The sequence below is a fragment of the Achroia grisella genome, unplaced genomic scaffold (assembly GCF_030625045.1).
Source record: "Achroia grisella isolate CSIRO2021 unplaced genomic scaffold, CSIRO_AGI_Agris_v1 utg976, whole genome shotgun sequence".
NCBI classification, from domain to species: domain Eukaryota; kingdom Metazoa; phylum Arthropoda; class Insecta; order Lepidoptera; family Pyralidae; genus Achroia; species Achroia grisella.
The window spans coordinates 2,431,319-2,457,390 of record NW_026713078.1 but is presented as its reverse complement, the minus strand read 5'-3'; the positions used below and the strand labels follow the sequence as shown (position 1 = coordinate 2,457,390).

Genomic DNA, 26,072 nt, shown 5'->3' with positions numbered 1-26,072 from the left:
AATGTTCGTTTGTATCCTATGAGGAGAACAATAAAGAATTTTCATTTCGTTTCATTTAATCAGCAAATAAAACAACTTTAAAACATTGTTATTAGTGTCAATGTTCCCTGACATAATACACTATTATGATTATTCAACAAACGTAATTAATATGAACAAGACTTATACTTGAACCGCCGTACCAAATTAGTACAATGCCAATATTTTTGGCTTTAACATAATACCGAAAAAGTGGGCCTAGGTTTTCCCATAACCTTAATAATGGAGATAATGTAAACAATGCTGATGTAATATTCAATGAAACGTATATTTTGATGATAAGGTAACGCACAGCTATTGTGTTAATATTACAAACTTATTTAATAAACTGCAGTAACTACAATAATTACAAAAAGCTGTATTAGAGAATGTCGGCGTACGTGACACCCCTGGTGTCTCAGGCAAGAGCGATTTTAGAGAATTTCGTTCGGAAACGCATACGTGACACCCCTGGTGTCTCAGGCAAGAGCGATTTTAGAGAATTTCGTTCGGAAACGCATACGTGACACCCCTGGTGTCTCAGGCAAGAGCGATTTTAGAGAATTTCGTTCGGAAACGCATACGTGACACCCCTGGTGTCTCAGGCAAGAGCGATTTTAGAGAAATTCGTTCGGAAACGCATACGTGACACCCCTGGTGTCTCAGGCAAGAGCGATTTTAGAGAAATTCGTTCGGAAACGCATACGTGACACCCCTGGTGTCTCAGGCACGAGCGATTTTAGAGAATTTCGTTCGGAAACGCATATGTGACACTTCTAGTGTCTTAGGCGTCCATAGGCTATGGTAACCATTTACCATCAGATGGGCCGTATGTTTGTTTATCACCATCGTAGTATAAGATTAATAATGAATATTCCTGGGTGTTATTAGATTTATAGAATACTAGCTACTCGCCCCGGCTTCGCACGGGTATACATATATTATATATATAAACATTCATCTTGAATCACTCTATTAAAAAAACTGCTTCAAAATCCGTTGCGTAGTTTTAAAGATTTAAGCATACATAGGGACGGACAGATAGCGACAGCGACTTTGTTTTATACTATGTAATGATGTTTTTGCAGTAATTTATTGTTACTTAATTTTAATTATTTTTCAAAGAAGCATAATTTTAATAATTAAGAAATAAAATAGGTATATTAATTTAATAAGACCTGTTCTGATTCATTGGTTAATCAAGAAAAATTTAATCACCAGAATTTAATTGACCAATAAATAATAAAAAATACTAAATAATTGTTTTGGTTTTCTATTATTTAAATATAGTTCTCCAAAAATATATTTTCTTATGTACTTTCCATGTACAAACAGCATTACACACATATATTTTTATGTACATTTGTGGTGGCAACGAAGCACATGACCCATCTGATGGTAAACATTTACCGAAGTCTATGGACGCCTGAAATACGAGGTCCTTAAGAATCCTTAAGAAACCTTAATAAACCCTTCATGAAAAACCCTCATAATATAGTTTATATATATAAAGTAAATATTACAAATAAGTTGCATTTACCTTATTTAAAGTTATATTATAACAACCCTATGCTGGAGTTTATGTATGTATACATATAAATAAAATTGGAGTGTCTGTTTGTGTGTTTTGTGTTATATAATATTGAAATAACCATTTTTTACTACATACATATAAATATAAAAACGTTACATATACCAAAATAACATTTTTACAATTTTTTTCTGTCTGTTTGTTCCGGCTAATCTTTGGAATGGCTGGACCAATTCTGACGGGACTTTTATTGACAGGTATCTGATGTAATAAGGAGTAACTTGCCCTACTTTTATTTTAGAAACATAAAGTTAAATTCCATGCGGACGGAGTCGCAAGTACAGTCAGTATTAAATAAGTTGCAAAGTAATATTTAACAGACAACCTAATTTTACGTTCCAGGTGAGATCGATGTTCGGTAATGATGCAAACACAACGACAGACTTAATGCTACCAATACTATTAGACATGGCGAATTTAATTAGACGCGCCGTCAGACCCGGCAAGCAGTTGAGAGAAATCACACAACCACTCGTACCACAGGCACAAATTTCAAGACGATCATTCACAGAAGACACGTTAGATGAAGAACCGTTCGATGTATCATACCCACAGACATCCACTAGACCGCCATTCATTCAGAGATTAAGAAACCGCAGAATCATACCGCAGAGAAATCAATCACAAAACGTAGCGGACGAAAAAATTGATACAAAAGACACTAAAACAACTGATACTGAAATCAATTCACATAAAGTTTATGACAATGTAAGTATACAATATACAAATATATCTTCAAAGGCTACAAGAACACATCCGGCCAGAATTGTGGAACTAACCACAATGTGGAATCACCTTCCAGCAATAGTATTTCCGAACCGATACGATATTGATACCTTCAAGAAAAGAGCTTATTCCTTTGAAAAGGCCGACAACGTACTTGCAATTCCCCTGGTGTTGCGGGTGCTCATGGGCGGCGGTAATCACTTACCGTCAGGTGAGCCGCATGCTCGTTTGTCCCCTGTATTATAAAAAAAAAAGAATTCGTTTTAGCCAATCAAAATATTTTTATTCATGTACGTCTAAGAGATACCCAAGACAAATTAACAATCAGTTATGAAGGACTGACAAGAAACTCTGCTCTTATTCTATTCAAATGAGTTTATAAATTATTACAAAAGTACAAATCATTTTTTTAATTCAATTAAGGTGAATGTATTTACCGTTAGCTTATGTTACAATATTTTTGTCTATTATTTTGTATTTATTCTAGTAATTCTTAGACTAACAATTATTAAAACTGTATAAATATTTTTAAACTATACAATAGTTTAAAAATATTATTACAATAAATTAAATCTTATCTTAAGAATTACCTTAAGAAATTATTCTTACTAATATCACAGATAACATAATATTATAAACGCGAAAGTTTGTAGTTTGACGACCTCGGTGGTCTAGCGGTCTAGCACACCGCTTTACGTCCGATGGTCGCGGGTTCGATTCCTCGCACGGCACAAACATTTGTATTCATGAGTATGATTGTTTGTATCGGTCTGGGTATTTTCTATATATAATATGTATGTATTTACAAAAAAAAATATCTATGTATCTGTATCAGTTATCTAGTACCCGTAACACAAGCTTTAGCTAGTTTAACTTGGGACTAGATGGCGCTGTGTGAATTGTCCTGAGATTATTATTATTATTATTGTAAATATGGATGAACGGATGAATGTTTTTACACGCAAAAATTGCTGAACGGATTTTGATGAAACATCACTGGCGGGTGAAACCGCGGGCACAGCTATTGTATTTATATAACCTATTTGTGAATGGACCTACATACACTCATTCATACACTAGCTCCATACCCCGTCTTCATACGTGTATATTAATGAAACAAAACTTAACCAAATCTTTCATTGGTACGTGAATAAATATAAATTGGAAAATGAAGTAATTTCAACCACATTATAAATTTATTCCGATTTTCTTTCATAGAAATATTTTATTGAAATTTACAAATACAAAAACAAATTTTAAGAATTATTTCAATGAACCCGACCTGCAGTGACGTGTTCTATACATGCGTTATGTATTTGTTTATATTTATATTTGTGTTGATCTGTTGGTTATCATGCTTTCATATATATGATACAATTTTCATTTTTTGTTACGTGTGATTTACTACTAACATAATTTTAGATATAATAATAAAATTACTGTCTGTACGTACAATCTTTTAAGGCAGTGTTATTACTGACAGTCATGTGAAAGCCGTTAAACATTTATCTCAGTACATTACGTGTCAGAATATGCATTACACAACCATATTACTAAAAATAAAGTTCAAGTGAATTTGATTTGTCTTGGCGCCTTAACAACTTAACCAATTTTCTAGAACTAAAAGCTTCGCACGGATGCTGTAATAATCATTTAATTTCTCGGCATGTTCTATAGTATAACATGCATGTATTATATATATAAACTTCCTCTTGAATCACTCTATCTATTGCTGAAAAGGTGGACCGACGATCTGGTCAAGATCGCTGGAAGGCATTGGATGCGAGCAGCGCAGGACCGATCGTCGTAGAGATCTTTGGGGGAGGCCTATGTCCAGCAGTGGACGTCTTCCGGGCTGCGATGATGATGATGATGATGATGATTGCTGAAAACTGTATTAAAATCCGTTGCGTAATTTAAAAGATATAAGCGATCAGAATCCAGCAGCGACTTTATTTTATACTATTACTAGCTACTCGCCCTGACTTCGCACGGGTGTACATGTACTATATATATAAACCTTCCTCTTGAATCACTCTATCAATTAAAAAAACCGTTTCAAAATCCGTTGAGTAGTTTTAAAGATTTAAGCACACATAGGGACGGACAGCGACAGCGCTTTATTTTTATACTATGTAACTAGCTACTTGCCCCGACTTCGCACGAGTGTACATGTACATACTATATATATAAACCTTCCTCTTGAATCACTTTATCTATTAAAAAAACCGCTTCAAAATCTGTTGAATAGTTTTAAAGATTTAAGTATACATAGGGACGGACAGCGACAGCGACTTGGTTTTATACAATGTAATCATAAATAGATGTTAGGTACATGGACTAGTCCATGTTTAGCCTAGTTGGCATATAAATACTATAAAATTCAGTAATTTAATATAAACAATAATTGAATTTTTATTTTTATATCAACTTATCGCTGTCAACATATGATTTATAGTTATATAAGTGCACTAAATTGTCAGTTAGGCCTTGAACTGCAGTTTTAATTATTATTGTGTTTAATTTAACATTGTAACATTAATTAAACCTGTGTAATTACGTGTAGTTTATTGTTGTATTGTTAGTTAATTAATATATTAGGCTTTTATAATAGAATGTAATTAATTAATAGTGTATTATAAATAAAATTGGAGTGTCTGTTTGTAATATTGAAATAACCGTTTTTTATTACATTCATATGAATATAAATACGCTACATTCATCGAAATAACATTTTTTATAATTTTTGTCTGTCTGTCTGTCTGTTTGTTCCGGCTAATCTCTGAAATGGCTGGACAGATTTTGATGTTTTGAATTTCACGCGGAAGAAGTCGCGGGAACAGCTAGTATAATAATAATTTTTCGACTTACCAAAGTTGACGGTCCTCGGTGGTGGGGTTCGATTCCTCGAACGATACAAACAATTGTATTCATGAGTATGATTGTTTGCATCGGTCTGGGTGTTTTAGATGTATTTTATATATGTATTTACCACAAACAGCCACTAAACCACAAAGTTTTAATATGTTTCTTTAAAAAAAATTTCAGAAAAAGTCTCCAAAGATTTCAGCGTCTACTGAAGCTGTGTCAACTGCGAGAGCGGAACTCAATACAACCAAATATGATAACAACACAATAGACCTGGCAGCAGACTCCACCAATCAGACCCTGGCACAGGATCTACCAGTGGCCGAGAAGTTACGAGCACTTAACAGATACATCGACCGAAAAGGTAATCTATCACATTTCTTTTAATGAATGATGTTGATTTTTTTACTGGCTGACTAATGGTATACGCTGACGGGGCATCAGTGAAGGATGCATGAAGTTAGGCTAATTAACCTATAGTGATGAATTCACCAGAAATTAACAACGATGATTTCCCGGCGGACCGCGTGGAGGTCCATCTAACATGCTATATTACTATACTTCATTATGAACAAACCCTTTCCTTTTCTATACTATACTATCTGTAATCTAAATTTAAGTAGCCCGGCAAACGTTGTTTTCCCATAGACCTTAATATCACTATTGGGGGAAAGGGGATTGCTAGTAATGGGAACTAGTAATTCCCATTGCTAGCAATGTACTATATTAGGTCGACCTCCACGCGGTCCCCCTGGAAACCATCGTGATAAATTCCTAGTGAATTTGTCACGATGGGCTGACCTGACCTTTATACTCATCCTATCATCCTCCACTGGTGCCCCGCCAGCGTAAACCGCTAGCGCAGGCAGGTGCAACATTTCATTATCAACCCAAAAAAAAAATATCACTATTAAAAAATAGTATGATGGTAGAAGGGTTAAAATTTTAGGTTGCAATATGCATATATTTAATGACGAACCATAACAAAAAAATAAAACGAGATCTCAAAAAAAAATTTTGGTTGGTCCTTAGTCCCTTAGGGGTATGAAAAATACTTTACGTCCTATCCCTGCTGATTATATACACAAAATTTCATAAGAATCGTTCAAGCCGTTTCAGAGTAGTTTTGTAACATGAGAATTTTATAGATCGTCTATATAAATTTAAAGTACAAAAAGGGAAGTCAACTTCTGAACCACTTTTTTATGTCATTGAAAGGAAAAAGGCCCATAAAATATTTACTCAAAAAAGAATCATTACATTAATATAATATAATGTACTTAAAGTCACATAATAAGAGGATATGATAAATGGAGTAAGAAAGTGATAAGATGGTATCTCAGGGAAGGAAAAAGAAAAAGAGGCAGACCCAGCCCAAGATGGGATGATGACATTAGGACAGTGGCAGGAGTAATGTGGAACAGAGTGGCACAAGAAAGAGAAGAATGGAAACGATTGGATGAGGCCTTTGCCGATTGGCAAACAGATCTACAGACATTAAAAAAGATTCAATTAATAGAATAATTAATTCGTTTTAAGTTTTAAAGCTTTATGTTTGTTTTAAAATAATGTATAAGCTGGATCTGAATAAAGGCTATAATAATAATAAATACTTAAAGCAAAAACTTTGTACCACTTCTTAAAAAAATTCGCACACTTATATAGTTTACTAGCTGTCCAGGCAAACGTTGTTTTATCTTAAAAATAAAAAAAAATTAGAGGTGGACTACCCCTAACATTTAGGGGGATGAAAAATAGATGTTGGCCGATTCTCAGGCCTACTCAATACGCACAAAATTTCATGAGAATCGGTCAAGCCGTTTCGGAGGAGTATGGGAACGAAAACTATGACACCAGAATTTTATATATAAGATATAGAGAAGGAGTGTAGAATCCTAATATTTTTTTTTTAATTATACAACTATCATATACTTGACCCACACATGCATAGATGTATAGCTCTTTGACAGTCGAATCATAACTATTTTCAAACTTATAATTTAAATTAATTTCGACCAAACGACCAGTAGTTAATCTAAAACTGTCTATAAATAACAGTATTTTCTGCATGGGTCCAAAAATATATTGAATAAAATAATATTGCGACTACAAATTGAGATGTACGCTATCCCATCTTTTAATTTGGATCAAATTGCACACAATGTGCAAATCAAATTTGCAATCGGTTCAGTAGTTAGGAGTCCATCGCTGACAAGCAACGTGACGTGACACGTAATTTTTATATATAAAGATTACCAGTAACCTTGTGCAACTTAGATAATATGCAATTCTTCAAGAAAAATCATAAATAACTGTTGTTATCTAATTAAACGATGATAATTTTACGTAAATTTGTTAAATTATAGTGCATAAATGTGCTAAACAAAAGGCGACATTTTGGAAACTATAGGACACAGTTACCTAGATACATCAATACAATAATTGCAATTATATATGCCTAGTCAGACAAACTCAATATTGTCTTATAAGCACTGCCGTGTCTAAACTATGTCACCCCACTTTACACTTTCCTATTGTTATTTAGTATATAAGATCAATATTTTTATGTAAATTTTATCAGAATATTATCATCTGTAATATACATCGTCTCAACCGACAACATTGTATTATTACAACTCGCAACAGAAACCAATCTCTTACAACTATAATTTCAGGCAACTTGTTTAGACGGGGTTCCTACTCGCCTAAACCTCCAGTTGGCCGCAGAACTACAGCGGAACCGACCCTTAATCCTATCAGGAGACGACCCTTACCAGCGAGGAAGCTGCCAACACCAAGCGAGCAGGCAAAATGCGAGCTGTTCACAAACTCGCTGTGTCTACATGCAGACGATTATCCAACGTAAGTAATGTAGTTACTGTCTACATTTGAATGCACCTGTTAGGTATGTTACTAGTGGCGTGCCTACCTAGGGGCTAGCCGGGGCAGTGCCCTGGGGCCCTCAAGTTCAGGGGGCCCTCGAACCCTTACCAGAATATCTCGATCAAACAGAACTTTTCAAAATTTCTCCAATTTTCAAAATAAATATGATAGGTTGCAACCTTTTACGAACTTTAATCCCATGATTAATTTTCTCTCAACTGAGATGCCATCATCTCAGTTGAGAGAAATTCGAAAATTATACCTTCGAAATTCCTCTAAATTCTTTCTGGTTGGCAGTTTTGTTAATTTGACGGATAGCGACATGTGCCTTTTGATAATATTTTTAGCCCCATTTTTTTATTTGCCCCTGGACCCTTGGTTACCTAACAACGCTGGTGACTAGGGGCTGTATTTATATTCAGATTTGTTGTGTATAATAATAATAATCATCTTTATTTGTGTCTAATAAAAACTAATAAAATTGCTGCTTATATAATAATAACATTTAAAAGTAATGTAGAAGCATAACGCTCTATAACTCAGTGGGGACAGTGAGTCCACCCTCACTGTTATTCTGTTATAGCCTTTATTAGTAAATTAATACAATAGGCAAACAACGACGATGATAGCACTTAAGGTCTAAACTACTAACAAAGTATACATGAAAAGTGACAATAACTGAACATATAAAATACCAGAGTCTGTTATAAATCTGCCAGAAAAAAGATTTAAATGTCAAATAAAACAGTTCCTTTGCAAAAAAGCTTACTATAAAATTGAAGAATTCGTTAACGATAATAATGTTTTTATAGAAAAACTTTAAATCCATAGCACTGACAATATTATCTGATTACACTAATAATGAGTGCGTAGCGATTTCTATGTTGATTATCGCATGCCTCTTACTTGTTATACTGTAAATATTTATATAAAAAAAACATCTATTAAAAAGAGCAACACACAAGTTTCTTGCTCATTCTTCTTGTGATGAATCTGCATTCCGAATGAGTGGTAGAATCAAAATATGACTATTCAAAAGTGCTTGTAATGAGTTAATTTGATTAAAGGTTATTTCTATTTCTATTTCATAAAATATAGGTGTTTTATTATAATAAAAGTAAATTGCAGACATAATTAGTATAAAATAGGTAACAATGAACAGAACAATAATTAATCAGTATGTCTGCAGAAGACGCCATTTTGTAGTATTTTCTATTTTCGCGCGCAAACGTAATGCGCCACAGATGCACAATATTGTACGGCGCACAGTCGCAGTAGGATCGACGAGCGCGTCATGGCTGTATGCGCGGTTTTAATACTGGCACAGATAACATAATATTACATAATACTAGTATGTAAGATTATCTTATCTGTGATACTAGTATGACTATTAACACACTTGCAATAAGTATTTATTTATTTATGGACATGCATGAACAATAAATTTATATATATATATATATATATATAATAAATTAACAATACACATGGACTTTATTAAAAGTGAGTAGCAAATTTATAATCTTCTTTAGTTATTATTAAAAATAATAGAAAAGACTTTGTGGTATAGTGATGCAAATCAGCACGTTCAGTAAAAGATTGTGCGAGTGTACGTTTTGTATAACGACACGTAGGTCACGCAGTACCTCATATATATAGTTTATGTAATTAGTGTAAGGATGCGAGAGTATTCAAGATGTAACAGTTAAATATACAAGTTACACCCTACTGTGTGTGTTTACTCTCACCACCACTCCTGTCATCACATGGCGACCGTGACAAAGAAGCTGCATAAATGGATCAAGATCAGACTATACTCTGAAGATCTTCGGGCAGCAAAGAGGTATAAATTATTTATCTTCAATATATTGTACGGTGGAAATTAAAGTTCCTAGGCCATCGGTGTCCAATATCCTCAAATTGAGGTTCACCGCATACCTGTGCCTAAAAAATTGATTGAAGCATCCATAGATGGAATTATAAAGATTGAATAAAAGGGTGCTAGCGGTCTACAAAAGTTGTAGTGATTATTGTGCCGTGATTAGTGTCATTTCTGAAGACATTTTTTTTTATACGTGTTTGGTGTAGTGAAAATATAATTTAGAGACATATTAAGTGGTATATAATATTTGATTGTGTATTTAAATTTAAGTCACTTATTTTGAACAGGAAGTAGGCAAACTGTGACAGGCCACTTACACAATTTTTGAAAGAATTTTATATTAGTCTGTATATTTTAAAAATGGCCGCATTTGATTTAAAAACAGCTTTATTGCTATTACCTATAGTGAATCGAGATGAGAAAGTTATAAAAAGCCTTTTAGATGGCATTGAATTTTACAAAACTATCCTCAGGCCTGATGACCATACCTTACTAATAAATTTTATATTAAAGACGAGACTTTCTAGTTGTGCCAAATTAAAATTAAAATCAAACTACGACAATATTAATAATTTAACGGAGGATATAAGAAAAATTCTATTACCAAGTAAATCGTATACATTCATTTTAACGCAACTACAAAAATGTAGGCAGGGTAATAGGACAATTTTAGAGTTTGGGGATGAAATTGAAAGGTTGTTTGTTGAATTAACAATTGCCCAAGCGAGGGGTTTGAACACCGCGTATGATATTCTATTGCCCATAAATGAGAATATTGCAATTAGGCAATTTGCATACGGGCTAAACGATAGTAGGTTGACAATGTATATAATATGTAGAAATATATCAAATTTACAAGAAGCTGTCAAAACAGCAATAGAAGAGGAGGAATTCATTCCTAAGAACTTCCAAACGTGTTTAATAAATAAAATAAATTATGACGCAAGAGAATTTGATCGCAGAACAAATCAATGTCAAGCGAAGCGTAATAATACTAAGGCGCGAAGTCAGCAAAATACAATAATGCATAGTAAAGAAGGTCGCGAAGTTTGTTATAGTAAGCATATGAATTACGTCAAAGCGTCAGCTGATAGTAGGAATAGCGATAGAAAGACATCGTTAGATTTTGTTCATGGAAATAAGAATACCGAAATTTTAGCTTTTAACACAAATAATGTAGTTAAATTTAATTGTTTTAATAAGGATATATTTTTGATAGCAGACTCAGGAGCGTCAATGTCTGTTTTAAAGTACGATTGGTTAAAAAATTTGCCTTCAATTAAGATTCATAAAGATAACGCTATAATAAAAGGCGTATGTGGTAATCTAGAGGCAATGGGATTTGTTTACCTGAATCTTGAATTTCAGAAACTGCAATTTAGACAAAAGTTTTATGTATTTAAAGAATTACAGTGCAGTTCCCATGGTATATTAGGAGAAGATTTTTTAATACAATTTAAAGGTATTATAAATTTTGAATTGGGCTGTTTAAGTGTAAAGCCCCACGGATCACTCGATAGGGTCCGTATACCTTTTCAAAAAAGAGAAAATGGTATAATATATGTTAATTTTCCTAATAAAAGGAAAACTGATTATATTGTGGAAAATGGAAATTGTGCGAAAAATAGAACAACGGACGAATTATCGAAAATAATTGCAACGTCCGATGAGTTAAAAAAATTAAACTCATGCTGTTCAGGCGTTATTACGCAAGGTCCAATTAAGAAAGTTAATAAATGTTCTCAAGTGAAAGTAAAACCTAGTCCATCAAAGATGGCAGAAATTACTACAAAATCACACGTTTCGTGTGAAATTAAATATTTGTAATAAGGAGACATTAGGAAAAGTGTTAGGTATGCATAATATGCATGATAATGCGTGCAATGTAGTTCTATCTGGATCTATAATATATTTAAATCAAACGTCTCTATTAACAAAGGTGGGCGTAGATGAATCATTAAGAGAACTTGTAGAGATATGCAAGGATCATAATATTATGGAAGTTACAATTATTAAAAATATGTACAATAAGTCTCAAGTTAATAAGTTCTGTCGGTATATACAGAAGTATGATGAGTTTTTACGATTATGTAGGTATACTGTAAAATGTATAGATAAGTATAGTAAGTTAATAAGTACAGATAATGAAGTGAGCATTGTCACATTGGCCAATAATGTAAAGCATAAAATTTCTTAAAATTGTTATAGAGTAAAAGGCCTAATTTTAATTTTTGGTTACTACTCGTTTAGTAGAAAACAAGATCTGTTAGATGATGACAAATATGTATTAATAATACAATGTATTTATAAAAGTTTGTATTTTTTTTGTACTCAGGTATGATATACCTTGAGAAATTGTTAAGTTAAATTAATCCTTGGTGCTGTTTTTTTTTTGTCTTTTTGTATGTTTAAATAATAAAATTGTCCTTGTAATGTTAAACTTTCAGAGGGAGGGGACACCCTCACCATAGACACCCTACTTTTCAGGGGAGGTGTGGTATAGTGATGCAAATCAGCACGTTCAGTAAAAGATTGTGCGAGTGTACGTTTTGTATAACGACACGTAGGTCACGCAGTACCTCATATATATAGTTTATGTAATTAGTGTAAGCGAGAGTATTCAAGATGTAACAGTTAAATATACAAGTTACACCCTACTGTGTGTGTTTACTCTCACCACCACTCCTGTCATCACAACTTCATTCAAATAAACTTAAATTGAAGCACTTTTAAATAGACATCACTTCTTTTTTTTTAAATATAGTTTAAGTTGAAATGTCTACAAACTACCACATAGCACTAATTAATTATTGATACTGTTAAAAATAAATTATTAGGACTCGTGAAGGATTTGAACCTACACCCTCCGACTTTCTAGGCTTGCTGATTATGTCGGTGCTCTGACCTATTGAGCTAACGAGTCTGTTGCCGCCATAGGGATATTCAAGTATCACTATATTTGAAATGACGTCACTCCGACTACCATTAGTCATGAAGGCCGAAACACAAGGCCATTTTAACCGTAGCTATTGTTGGATTGTTTTCTATTACTCACTAGCGATACAATCCGGCTGTACTTGTGTTTTTAGAAATTTTATAAATACTGTAATTAATAATCTCTATTCAAATAATGATGTATTTAAAAAGTACAATAAAGAATATATAAGATAATTTCCTTTTTTCGGTAATCGTTTAGCACCGCTTTACCTCCGATGGTTGCGGGTTCGATTCCTTGCATGGTATAAACATTTGTATTCATGAAGATGATTGTGTGTATTGGTCTTGTTGTTTTCTATACATATTATGGAGATTGGTACTAGATGACGATGTCGGAATTATTACAGTATAAAAAATGTTTTATTTTAAAATATTTTATATTTTAAAAATAAAACACTGCCTATGTTACTGGCTGTTAATATACCATTTTGTAGTTGAAAAAAAATCGTTTAAGTTTAATAAAGTTTTTTTATGTAACCTATTATTATAAGCCTTCGTTATTGGCTGTTAAAAAGCATTAAAAAAAAAATTGTATAAAATTAATAGATTTTTTTATGTTACCTATTATTAAAAAAAAATAACGGATTCCACTTTATAGTATTAAATAGCAATGAGTGACTATATGCATATACTCGTAGTTAAAATTACTAATAATTTACATAGGTAGTTATGTGTCGCTTAATAATTAATATATTATACAATCGTTTTCTAAATTTTAAATACCTTACTTGATTCAATAATAAATATTATTTACAAGAAAAATTAACAAATCACTCATAAAGTCAATAAAAAATATAAGTACTGGTGAATTCATTACCTAATTTAAGAAGACAATGAGGATTTGGTCCTTTTCGCGAGCTTAAGTTACAACAAAAATGTAACAGTTTGTTGCGGGTGGAAGAATAATAAATATCACTCACTTCTAACTCGGCCATGTTACACAAGTGGTTCTTGCTCTGTACAATTTTTTATATTACATGTCTAAATAAGTAAAACATCGAGTTCCACTAAAGAAATTCCAATCTTGTGCTAAAACAGGTCCCTAATTTTGATTTACGCATTGCGCAGTTACGCAGTTTGGATGGATGCATGTGAAGGTCACACGGTTAGTGTTATTATTGAAAAATGTGGGGTGAAGTAGCTATGTTAGTAATTTGCACAACTCCCATTGCTAGGAATATATTAGGTAGTCCTCATGCAGTTCCTCCTGAACCGATAAATTCATGGAGAATTGGACATGATGTTCTAACTGACCTGACATCATGCTCATCTTATCATCCTCCACTGGTGCACCGTTATCGCAGGCGGGTGCACCATTTCATTATCATTAATTTGAAAAAAAATCATCATATACCAGAAATCGCAGGGGTGAGGGATTAATGACCCCATTGCTAGTCAACGGCGGATCCAGGGGGGGTGTTCATGGGTTTCATGACCAGCTGAAGGGGGGGGGGGGCTCAGCTGGTTCCAGGACTAAGGTGGACCATTAATTGAACATAATGATTTTATTTATATATTTTGTCACCATACAGATTTTATGTAACTACATACCCTCAATATTTAATTAATTTAATATAATATAATAACTTTGTACATTATTAAAATACCTATTTTTAACTTGTATTTAACGTTTTATTGTTATCAAAATTAAATTATAAGTTCTTGACTTGACCACGACTATGTGACCCCCTCCTGGCGCCATGACCACGACTATGTGACCCCTCCTGGCGCCAAAGCTGGATCCGCCCTTGTTGATAGTACGGTTTCAGTAGCATTGATTATATACATAGGTTTTCAATATATTTAGAAAAAAATCGATGTATTTATATCAGTTATCTAGTAGGTACCACAACACAAGCTCTGATTAGATTAGGACTAGATAGCACTGTGTTAATTGTTCTGGGTTCTTCATTCATTGTACCTAAACTCTTGACAGGTCGTGGCTTTCTTGATGGTATGTCCTCATTATCTACCTTGGCGACAGAGCTCCTCGCAATTTGTTTCCATTTTTTTTAGTATATTTGAAGCAACCTACAGTATGAAAATAAAATAAAGTTATTGATACAAATTGGCAATGAGCATTGAACAATGTCTTATAAATATAACATTGTTATCAAGTGCCTGATATGCAGTTAATCATATCATATCTGTTGTGACATCAGTTCAGCTACATTAGTTTGTTTACCGCCACTCGGTGAGTAATAGAAAATGACGTCAGATCGGTTGACGTTATTCCTCATAATATAAAGCACGTTTTTGAAATACGCGTAATGCGACTCGTTAGCTCAGTAGGTAAGAGCACCGATATCTTCTGTTGATTGATTATCGGAGGGCGGAGGTTCAAATCCTTCACGAGTCAGATTCCTTTTTTACTTTTTTTATTATATGTCATATTAATTGTTATCTATACAACTGAGTGTACAGACGAAGTTACTGGTAAAAAAAATGTTTTTTGTATGTTTATATTTTTCCTTTGTATTAGTATTAATTGAGGATGTACTTACTATTTTTCTTATCAATCAATATAACACATAAGAAACGAATGAAGTCTAGTCCAAACACTTGTATAATGTAAATAGATTAAGTGACAGTATAACAAACTACGGAGCAATACAATATTTTTTAATTAGATGGTAAAAATATATACTATTTCAAACTAAGTAACTAACTTGACAATAGTTGTTCATGCACGGGATTTTCATTTAATGTTAGACATAGACACCTATATAAATATACATTGTATATAACTTAAAAAAAAGTAATTCAGTGGAGTTTCTTGACGGTTCCTCTCAATTGAATCTATGTACTGAACTGGACGGTAGGAAAAAAATATTAATACAAAAAATTTGACGTTCATAAACGTAAAAATTTCCTACATGAATAAAAATGACGTTTGATTTGTAGAACATTAAATTTATCAGAAATTACATACAGAAAAAATAATTAAAACTATTCAATTTCAGAGACATGATTGTACAGACAATCAGACGCAACAAGGCGGCAGCTGGGGCACTCCTGGCTGATTACAGGGATCCTGGTGACGGGGCTGTCGATGGGGTCACGGCTGCTCAGGAGGCGAAGTACACGGCTGATCATTACCTGGTCTCCAATAGGTGAGAGTAAAGAAAATATAGAAATATATGTTTCTATTTTTTTATTCTAATAATAATAACTGAAATAACAAATAAAGGTTTTAGTCTGTAAGAGTATAAGGCACCAGGTGTAATATATGCTAAAATTATAAAGCAAAAGAATTTGTTTGTTTGTTTGAACGCGCTAATCTCAGCAACTACTGGTTCAAATAATAAAATAAAAAAAAAAAAAAATAATCTCAGGACAATTCACACATCTAGACCCAAGTTAAGCTAGCTAAAGCTTGTGTTATAGTTACTAGATAACTGATACATATACATAAATATTTTTTTTAAATACATACATATTATACATAGAAAACACCCAGAACGATACAAACAATCATACTCATGAATACAAATGTTTGTGCCGTGCGAGGAATCGAACCCGCGACCATGAAGTGGTGTGCTAGACCGCTAGACCACCGGGGTCGTCTTCGATGTTATTTATCCTGGGTTAGCTTTCCGTACCACGACATATTGTGTAAAGTTTCAACCATATTACACCAACTATTCAACAGGGTTAGCAACGCGCATGTGACACCCCTGGTGTTTGCTTGTTTACCACCATTGTAGATTAAAAAAAAACTATATTATTACCAGGCGAGGTGACACAGCAAACCGTGACTTTGCGGGTGCTGGAGAAGCTGGCTTCATGTGCCCCAGTATTGTCAAATATGCTAGACCCCAGCGAGCCCGAGCCACTTCTGGCCAGTGGAAGTACATTGTCAATACTGGGGAGCACACGCAGACTTTACGACTAGAAAAGTGCTTGTAAGTTACTCACTTGATATATTTTTTAACGGATGATAATGGAATGGTGCACCCGCCTGTGCTAACGGTTTATGGGGCAGTAGAGGATGATAAGATGAGCATGTCAGGTCTGATAGTTTATAGTGACAAATTCACCAGGAATTCATTACGATGGTTTCCAGAGGGGGTCCCTCCCCCTTGGGGCGTTGGCTTGACTTGACTTGACTTGGCGTGGATATCTATCTGACATGGTATATTGCTAGCATTGAGGTCATTACTACACATTACTAACAATATCCTTTTCCCTCAATTTGAACTACTATATTATAGAAATTTTACAGATTGAAACAAAAAATATCTATAATGATAGTCTCTGATTTCATAAATTGCTTTAATATTTGGTCAAGATCTTTTTTATGGATGGTAACATTATTATAGATTTGTCATTAAAAAATATATACAACCTTAAATTTTCTCCCTTCTACCATCAACCCTACCAATCTATTTACCGCGAAACAACATTTGCCGGGTCAGCTAGTATATTTACATATAAGAAATCAATAGGTCTGATAATTTTTACATAAATTGTTTTCTATGATTTTAGGAAACCAAAAGAATCTTGTACATACCTCACAGACAATTTCAAGTCGAAATGTGTACAAGTGTACAATTATCACAGACTTTTAACATGGGATCAGCAAAATGGTCTACATATGGATATATTTAAGGTAAATTTATATCATTGATTTCTTTATTTATCATAACCTTTATATCATGTGCTAATATTTAAGACATTCAGACGAAAATTAAATAAGTATTGTACAACTAAACATAACGTAAGAAGGTATAAATTTGTAATTAAATCTTTTCAGGTACCCACGTGTTGTTCTTGCCACATAGAAGGCTACAGCGTATCTTTCCCTCCACTTGGTCACCGAGTTCACGAAACGTCTTCAGAACAATTTCCTGGGGAAGACCTTTCATCAGAACACGGAAACCACGCATTTGAAGCAGTCCAATCTACGGTTCATAGACCAAGTATAAAATCACCTGGATTGACTCATAGCAAACAACTGGAACCCTTCCCATCTTTCAATGAAAATCACGATTTGCTATCTGGAATACCATTTAGCAATTCAAAATTGAACGATAATGATGAAGTAGTTGTTAATACAGGTAAACTACCGCAATCTAATCCTATGGACTCTTATGGAAATACATACTATCCAGATTCCTTTAACCAAGCAAGTTCAATAAGAAACGTAAAGCGACCACTGCCCGGAAGAAACCCTGCAGGATCTGCCAATTTAGATACGGTTACACTGCCAAGTTACTTAGAACCTCCAACGCCATCTGGACCTTCTTCATTTAATTTTGTAAAAGAAACACCTAATCAATATAAGATAACCGGAAGCCAATTTAAAAGAGGACCAGTCAGACCAAGTCGTCTGCCAATAAGAAAGAAGATTTCTGGAGGACCTGATGATTTGGTATCATCTGGTACATCATCTGTTGGATCACTTTCCAATGGCAATTTAGAAACTTTGGAAGATATAGATAAATCAGTAGAACATGAAATAGGTTCGGTTACTTCGAATGTACCTAGAAGAATTACTATAGCGCCAAAGTTGCAAGCAGCCACTACGGAAAAAATCACAACGTCATTCAGACCACATGAACAAAACAGTGAACCCGACGAAAATTTTACCTCCAATGGTAAAAGAGTTAACTATAATTATCATCCAATTATAGACTTTTTTGGTGCCGAAGAAAAAGGTGACGTAAATGAATCTATAGATAGAGAAGATAATATATCAAGTTATGAACCTCCTGAATCGGAATGGAAACCTATAAATCACCCTCCTTCGAGAAATTTGCAATCTTCCGACATAATTAGACAAAAGAAACATTAGTAGATTATATAACATTCTTATATCAATGAGAATGTTAATCTGATAAGATACATCTGAGATTATATAATATCATAATATCATAAAAGCACAACTTAAATGTGTTTTGTATATTACTTGTTTAAATAATGATTTTATTTGATAGCAAATATTTATAACTAAGGTTATAATTGAAGCCAAATCGAATTTTTAATATATTTATAAAATATTTAATTTATTCTTAATTTATTATACGAATTAGTTTACTAGTTATAATGAATAGATTTTAATTGTATTCGTTTTATAAATTGAAAGACTTGCCACAGAAATAAACGTATAAAGAATAAAAGAGTCATTGTTATCATTTGCAACATCGGCCGTAATCACACTGAGTCAATAGCCAATCAGACATGGCCAACAGTTTGAAACCTGACATGTTCCATTTCGTAATAGCAAATCACGGTTTTAATTAAAATCAAATGGGTTCAGAAAATTGACAACCTTTTTAAGCGATACAGAGATACGAAAGTGAAAGCGAATAGTTTTTGTGCAGAGTTGAATGTACGCTACGTGAAGTATTAAAGTGGAACAATTTGTTGGTAATTGTTTTCAACAATACAAACAGTACTGCTTCAGAGCAATTTTGAAACATTAGTAACAAGCGAAATGAGTATGTAGTCAAAAAAATATCTATTAAGAAGGAATAATCTAGTCACATTTTACAATCAACGTATATTGTGTTAAAAGGTAAGTGACTAGTTAAATATTGGCTTAGTACTTCATAAAGGTTTGACTGATATTATTTACTAATTTATACTCATTATACAATACAAAATAAATAGTAAAACAGTTAAATAAAATAAAACTAAAGTACAAAGACAATCTTATCTCTAAGAAGAGTTAAAATTCAGAGATTTTTTTAATATAAATTATGACAGTGAAGAACATAACGTAACTATGCATTTACACATTTACAGCTACAAACAAGCTTCATGTGTATGCAGAAGATACAAATAAAATTCTTATCTATCTTATCATTTACTATAATAATAAAACACAACATATTTTATTACATTTATTTATAAAAAATATACACATTTACAAAATATCCATGTAAATACATCTATCACAGAAGCATAATTCTCTCAATTATCTTTCATAAGAATTAATTTAAAAACAACTCAATGTGATTTTATTTACTTTAACAATATTTGTTTAATAAAAGTAACATAAAACACACTTTGTGGCACTTTCTATTACAGTCATAACCTATAATTACTTTGAATACATATATCAAAGGACAAAAGGCTGTTATGAATTTAATTATGAATTAATTTAATTATATTTAAGCTTCAACGTAATAATACATACGTTTACTTGGATCTAATATATACGCAGGCGTAGTTGTTAATATGGGTACTGCTTGTGCGAAACTATTTAGCAGTACTGCAGCTTTGGCTCTAGGATCTTTTTGACTATCAACATTTATATTAGATTGTTCCTTTTTAGCAGAAGATTCTGGTTTTCTTTTTTCTGTTCGCACAAGCCTCGCACTTTTGTAATTACCACCATGCATAGACCCACCCCCATGTCTAGAGCTATAAGGTTTATAATTGTCTGTATGCGTAGAAGGAACATCGTCATAATCCTCAACATCATCATCACTTAGTTCAATTAATTTTTCATTTTCCTTAACATGTCTTCGTTTCATATCCTTAAGTAGTCTCAGGTTACCACTATGTACTGGTATAGGATTATTTTCTGGTATTTCTGCGAGTTCTACCAATTTGACATTTTTGTTATCACTTTTATTATAGTTTTTTATATTCGCAATAGCTTTTAAATTACCTCCGTGCATTCTTATAGATGATATATCGTCATCAAACTCTATAGATTTTTTATATTCACTTTGAGAAGCTTCTGCATCTTCTTTAGGAACTCTAGAATTATCTCTATGTACTAGTTTAGAGGTAGGAGTTTCCTTAATTTGTTGAACTGTTTTAGCACTTTTATAATTTCCTCCATGTCTTGGACTATTCTTAAGATCCAAATCTTCTTTGAATACTTCTACAGCATCTAATTTATTTACATTTTTTGCCAGATTTTCATCTTTGTATAACTCTAATAGTTCTGAATTTTTTTTTGGCATCTTATGAACAATATTTCGAGGCATTTCTTTAACAATTTCTATTTCTTTGATGTCTTGTTTATATTGAGTAATATGAGGTGATGATTTATTAACTGGTAACTCCTTATGTATTTCTATTTTTTTCTTTAAAACTATAGGTTTTCTCTTAGGTTCCGTTGTTACTGGTTCAGTTATTGATAATGGAGCTGAAGTAGTCATAATCAAAGTACGTTTAGTAGGTTCTGGCGTCGTTGTTATCAGTATAGGTACATTTTCCTCCTCGTCTTCATCGTCTTCATCGTCCTCATCTTCATCATCTTCAATACCACTTTCGTCGTCTTCATCTTCATAATCATCTTCTTCGCTGCTATTTTCTTCACTAGATCTTATTGACTGATTCTCTTTTTCTCTTGCTTCTTTTTCATATAGAGGCATATAATCATTCATATCTTGTTTAACTCCAATCAATGCATCAACTTCTTCTTCTCTCATGTTATCATCATCTTCGCCGTAGCTTTTTGTGTCGGTTACTAATGTACTTTTCGTACTCTTTTTTTTCTTTTCTCTGTACTTTGGAGAATTATTGGCATCATTATATGTATTTGCTTTGGAATTGTTTTTCTGCTCATGTTTGTCTTCATGAACATGTGGAGAATTACGGAATCTTGTAACTAATCGTAATTTCGGAATCTCGGTCGTCGCACTCTCTACTTTTACATTTTGTTCTGTAGTAGTTGTTGTTTTAAGTTTTCTTCGGAATATTGGTTTTGGTGTAGTTGTAGTTGTTGTAGTAATAATTTCAACTTTCTCTTCCTCGTCTTCCTCTTCATATTCATCATATTCTTCCTCACTCTCATCACTGTTATTGTTTATTTCTGATGCAGGAGGAGTAGTGGTGGTTATAATAGTCTTTTTAATAGTATTTGATGCTGCCGGCGTTTGTATATCTTCTTGTGTAAAATCTGATTTGTTACGGTTTAGTGATAATGATCGTGACTGAAGTTTATCTTTATTTCTTTTACTATTAGTTTGTGCTTCATAGTCTTTTACAGACATAGCTTTTCTGTTTTCAACTGGAGAATATTGCCATTTATGATTGGAAGGTCTTATTTCGTACCTTGGTTCGCCCCGTCGTTTGTCAATATTAACATCAACAATTCGTACAGAGGTTCCAATATTTTCTTTTGAATTTTTTGACTGTTCCCTGTCTCTTTTACCAATATCTTTATACATACGACTATTATTTTGTTTAGTAGAATTTTTGTCTTGATTTACATTTGTGAATTTATCAGCAACATTACTGGACTGAAGCTGTTTTATAAGTGGGCTTATATTACTAGATGTCGTTGTCCGTTTAGATTCTTGAATTTGTCCATCTCTTATTATTTTATAGGGTTCGTATATAAAGGGTGCTGCTCTTTTCTTTCTATTACTTTTAGATATTTTCTTAATTTCTTCTTTATTTTTAAAGAACTCATAGGTAACATTACCATCAGATTTGTTATGCACAGTATCATTCAATAAATTAATATCTGTCTTATTTTTATCAGTATTGGATGTAAAATTTGACGTATTGTCTTCAATGTTATCAATAAGATCCATAGAAAACCTTGATTCCTGCAATATTTGACTATTATTAATAGATGTATCTTGAGGAGATATAAGTAATAATCGTAAATAATCACTGTCATTTTTCAAAGATTCTTTTGGTGTAAATTGTTTATTTCTTAACTTGTCGATTAAATCATAAACATCTCTTTTACTATTTTTGTTATTTTTTTCTTTATTTATTGTATTAATTATTGGTTTAAGTGAAAATTGCTCACGATTTTCTTTTATTTTATATGTTGGAATATTTGGCAAAATAATTGGATCAGGATTGGCTATTAACTCTTCCTTAAAAAATGGACTGTCTAGGGGATTTTCACCAAAGTATTTTGCCTTAAAACAATCTATTTTATCACCTAGCCGTTTAAGACGAGGTTGTTCCTCAAGTACCTCAATTTCCTTTTCATCATTCTGAGCAGAATTTTCATCGCCGTCTGGGTGACCTTTTCTTTTCAGTTTGTTTGGTATAGCATCAACGTTTTCGTCTACCTCAGGACATACCAGTTGTGATCTAGAATCGTAAAATTCAGTACCTCCCTCTGATTTCTTAGGTATAAGTTTCAGGTTTTCTGCATACCTGAGCGGAGAATCTTTGTTTAATGACTTGAGTTTTTTATGGTAATATGGATATTTTAATTTGAAATCATTATTAATAATTACTTTTTCTTTAGCAATTTCCAGTATTTCGTCTTCAGTTAAATATGTTGTATTCAAATTTATTTCAGGAACTTTAAAATTTGCTTCTCGTTTATTTACATCATGATTATTCATATCGTTCGTATTTTCAAGGTCAGTTTCAGATTCATCATCGTCGTTACTACTGTCATTAATACCTTCTTTGTAAATTTTTGCTTCAACAGACTGTTGTTGATCATTCTCAGAGTAATCTTCAGAATCTATATTTTCCTTATTATTTTCGTCACTATGTTTCCATTTTGTTCCATGTAATTTATTATTTTGATATGCAGATCCATGAGCGTCATCAAAACTGCCACTTACAGTTGGTATTTTATATTTACCTCCACTAATCTCTTGTTCTTTAAGATATCCACCATGTCCTTCATGGTCTGAAGCATGTTTTTGTTCACCTGCATGATCATACGCCGAATCTTCATAACCTTCCTCTGTATATACAGTTTGTGCCTTTGTAGTTTTCACAGCTTCTTTTAAACGTGGTGCATTTCGTATTTCTTCGTAGCTATCTGCATCTTCAAATGCTGCTTCTTTTGGTAAATGCTTAGTTGTTTCAGTTTTTCTTACTTGAGCATAATTTTTTACGGGTACGAATTCATTCTCTTCATCTTCAGGCGGCTGATCTTCATTTTGAAGCTCCAAATTTTGAGATATCAGGGGCCGATTCGCTACTACAGCTTTATTTATCGATTCATCAATATTGTTTCTTAGTTGCATATATTTCGCTTTGCCATTTTCGTAAATATCGTATCCGTCTGATGGTTCAATGATATCTTCCTTGACAGGTACTTGTGGGTATTCATTACGTTCATCATCATATGTCAATGCTTGATGTTGCCTTAATCTCTGTAAATAATTTTTTAAAGGATTATAATGCACTGGTCGAATTTTCACATAATTTTGGTTCCATGGGTGCTTAAATTTGTGATTCAAAATTTGATCTCTATTACGAAATTTTGGAAGTCGCTTGTAGTATATAGGTCTTCGTTGTGGTCTATGTATTTCAAACTGAGTTGGCACATTTCTATGTGGGATTTTTTTCTGATCAATTTGATCTGGAGACTCTAAGTATTCATCCTTTGTATTATTCGGCTTTTCTTCTTTTTTCTCATAATTTTCAATATTCTTACTCGCGTCTCGCAAATCATTTCGAATTTTATGGAACACTGGATCCTTGTATAATTCTTGTAATGCTGGTTCTTCTGCCTTATATGGATGAAAAACTTCATAATCCGAAATTACAGGCGTGACATGATTTTGTAAATTTCCAACGGACTTCGTAAATTTTTGTAATGGACGATATATATCTCTATTTTGGTCTTGTAGCCTATGTTTTCCTAAATCAGGCTTTTCTTGTCCCGTATAAGGCCTAATAGGGTATGCTTTGTAATGAGTTTCTGGCGACTGCACACCGTGAAACGCAGCTACATCGATAGCAAATTGCGGTTTCTTTGCTGTGTACTCAAAATATTCGAGCGGTATCGGCTTCTGCTGTGTAAATTGGGCGTCAGGTTTAATAGTCACAACAGAATAGTCGTTTTGTTTATCATTCACTTCACTATTATCACCATTGTCCCAATAAATTGGGACTCTGATTGTCACACACAGATCACAACACTGCAGCACTAGGAGCGTCGCTAAGGCTGTTGACATGTACATCGTGACATCACGATCGCGGCGAGGTAAGGCGGTTGACTGAACCGGGTCGGGAAATTGACAATTGTATTTATCTCCTCGGTTAGAAGTCGCGGACCAATTGCTCTAGCGCAGTGGGCGTTGGTGTAAAGCATAGGAGCAAGCGAACGGTGATCAACATTACCCAAACACAAAATATGTATCACCTAATGGACAACACTACTGCAATTTTTATACTTTAAGTTATTTAAACTACTGTTAAAAAGGCATCATTAAAAAAGTATCACTTTCACAACAACTAACGTGTTTGTATAATAATAATAATAAAATATTTAAAGTACAATTTTAATATTGACGTGTAAAAGGATAATTTCTAAAATTAATAAAACTCTAGATTTTCTTTAATTCTTATTTTGGTAATAGTGCGTTAGGTAAATCGTCATAAATAATATTTTATATTATATTTTTTTAACGATTTATGTTATTGTGTTATAATTTATTACATGCTTTTATATTAAAAATATATATTATAGATTATAAATTTTTAGTTGATATAATTAATTCCATAAGCTTTTCCCTTAGGCCTAAGGTCACTGCTACGATGGAGAAATTGACAAAAAATTTATGTAGTTACTATTTGAGAACAGATAAGTATCTTAAGAACAAAAGATTGACCAGTAACCGGATCTTGTGAACGTTTAAACGTGTGAAAGTTAACTATGTAACTTATTGTTTAACGTATACTTTATTGTATTTAAAGTTAACTGAAGTAGTTTAATTAACATTACAAATTAAATAGGTTAATTGGACCTATTAGAGATAATAACGAAGTAAATAAGGTAAACCGTTAAATAAATAATAAATTATAATACATGTGATTGAAATGATATTCTCCATATATAATATATATATCTTTATAAAGTAGCTAGGCACCCGCCACGGATTCATACGGACGCATTTCAAATCTTTGAATTTTTCGGCTTGTTCTATACTATAACACGCTTCTATTATACTTAAAAACCATCTTCTTGAATCACTCTATCTATTGCTAAAACTGCATTAAAATCCGTTACGTAATTTAAGGTATATAAGCGAATAGACAACAGCGACTTTGTTTTATACTATGTACAGACTTTAAGAATTTAAGTTGGCAAAATGGCATTAGATTTTGCTATGAATCAAATTTTGCATAGTTATTAAGAACTACAGTATACAACAGGATTAGGGATTTAATAAATTACTTCAAAATATATATGAATACGTAATGTCT

The 26,072-nt window shown here is 32.8% G+C and overlaps 2 protein-coding genes across 2 annotated transcripts; one reads left to right on the top strand and one right to left on the bottom strand.

Annotated features, from left to right (window-relative positions):
- The first annotated feature begins 407 nt into the window (after window positions 1-407).
- On the top strand, window positions 408-18,831 carry LOC131854356 (neurotrophin 1-like). Its single transcript, XM_059205462.1, has 8 exons — window positions 408-440; window positions 1,952-2,317; window positions 5,384-5,567; window positions 7,879-8,065; window positions 15,929-16,078; window positions 16,700-16,870; window positions 17,454-17,577; window positions 17,722-18,831. The coding sequence occupies exons 1-8, from the start codon at window positions 408-410 to the stop codon at window positions 18,760-18,762; spliced, it is 2,256 nt and encodes a 751-aa protein (XP_059061445.1). The 3' UTR covers window positions 18,763-18,831.
- Window positions 18,832-19,933: 1,102 nt separating this feature from the next.
- LOC131854339 (myb-like protein X) lies at window positions 19,934-24,841 on the bottom strand. The gene has a single exon (XM_059205448.1). It carries the CDS (start codon window positions 24,824-24,826, stop codon window positions 20,084-20,086), a length of 4,743 nt encoding a protein of 1,580 aa, XP_059061431.1. The 5' UTR covers window positions 24,827-24,841; the 3' UTR covers window positions 19,934-20,083.
- Window positions 24,842-26,072: the final 1,231 nt, after the last annotated feature.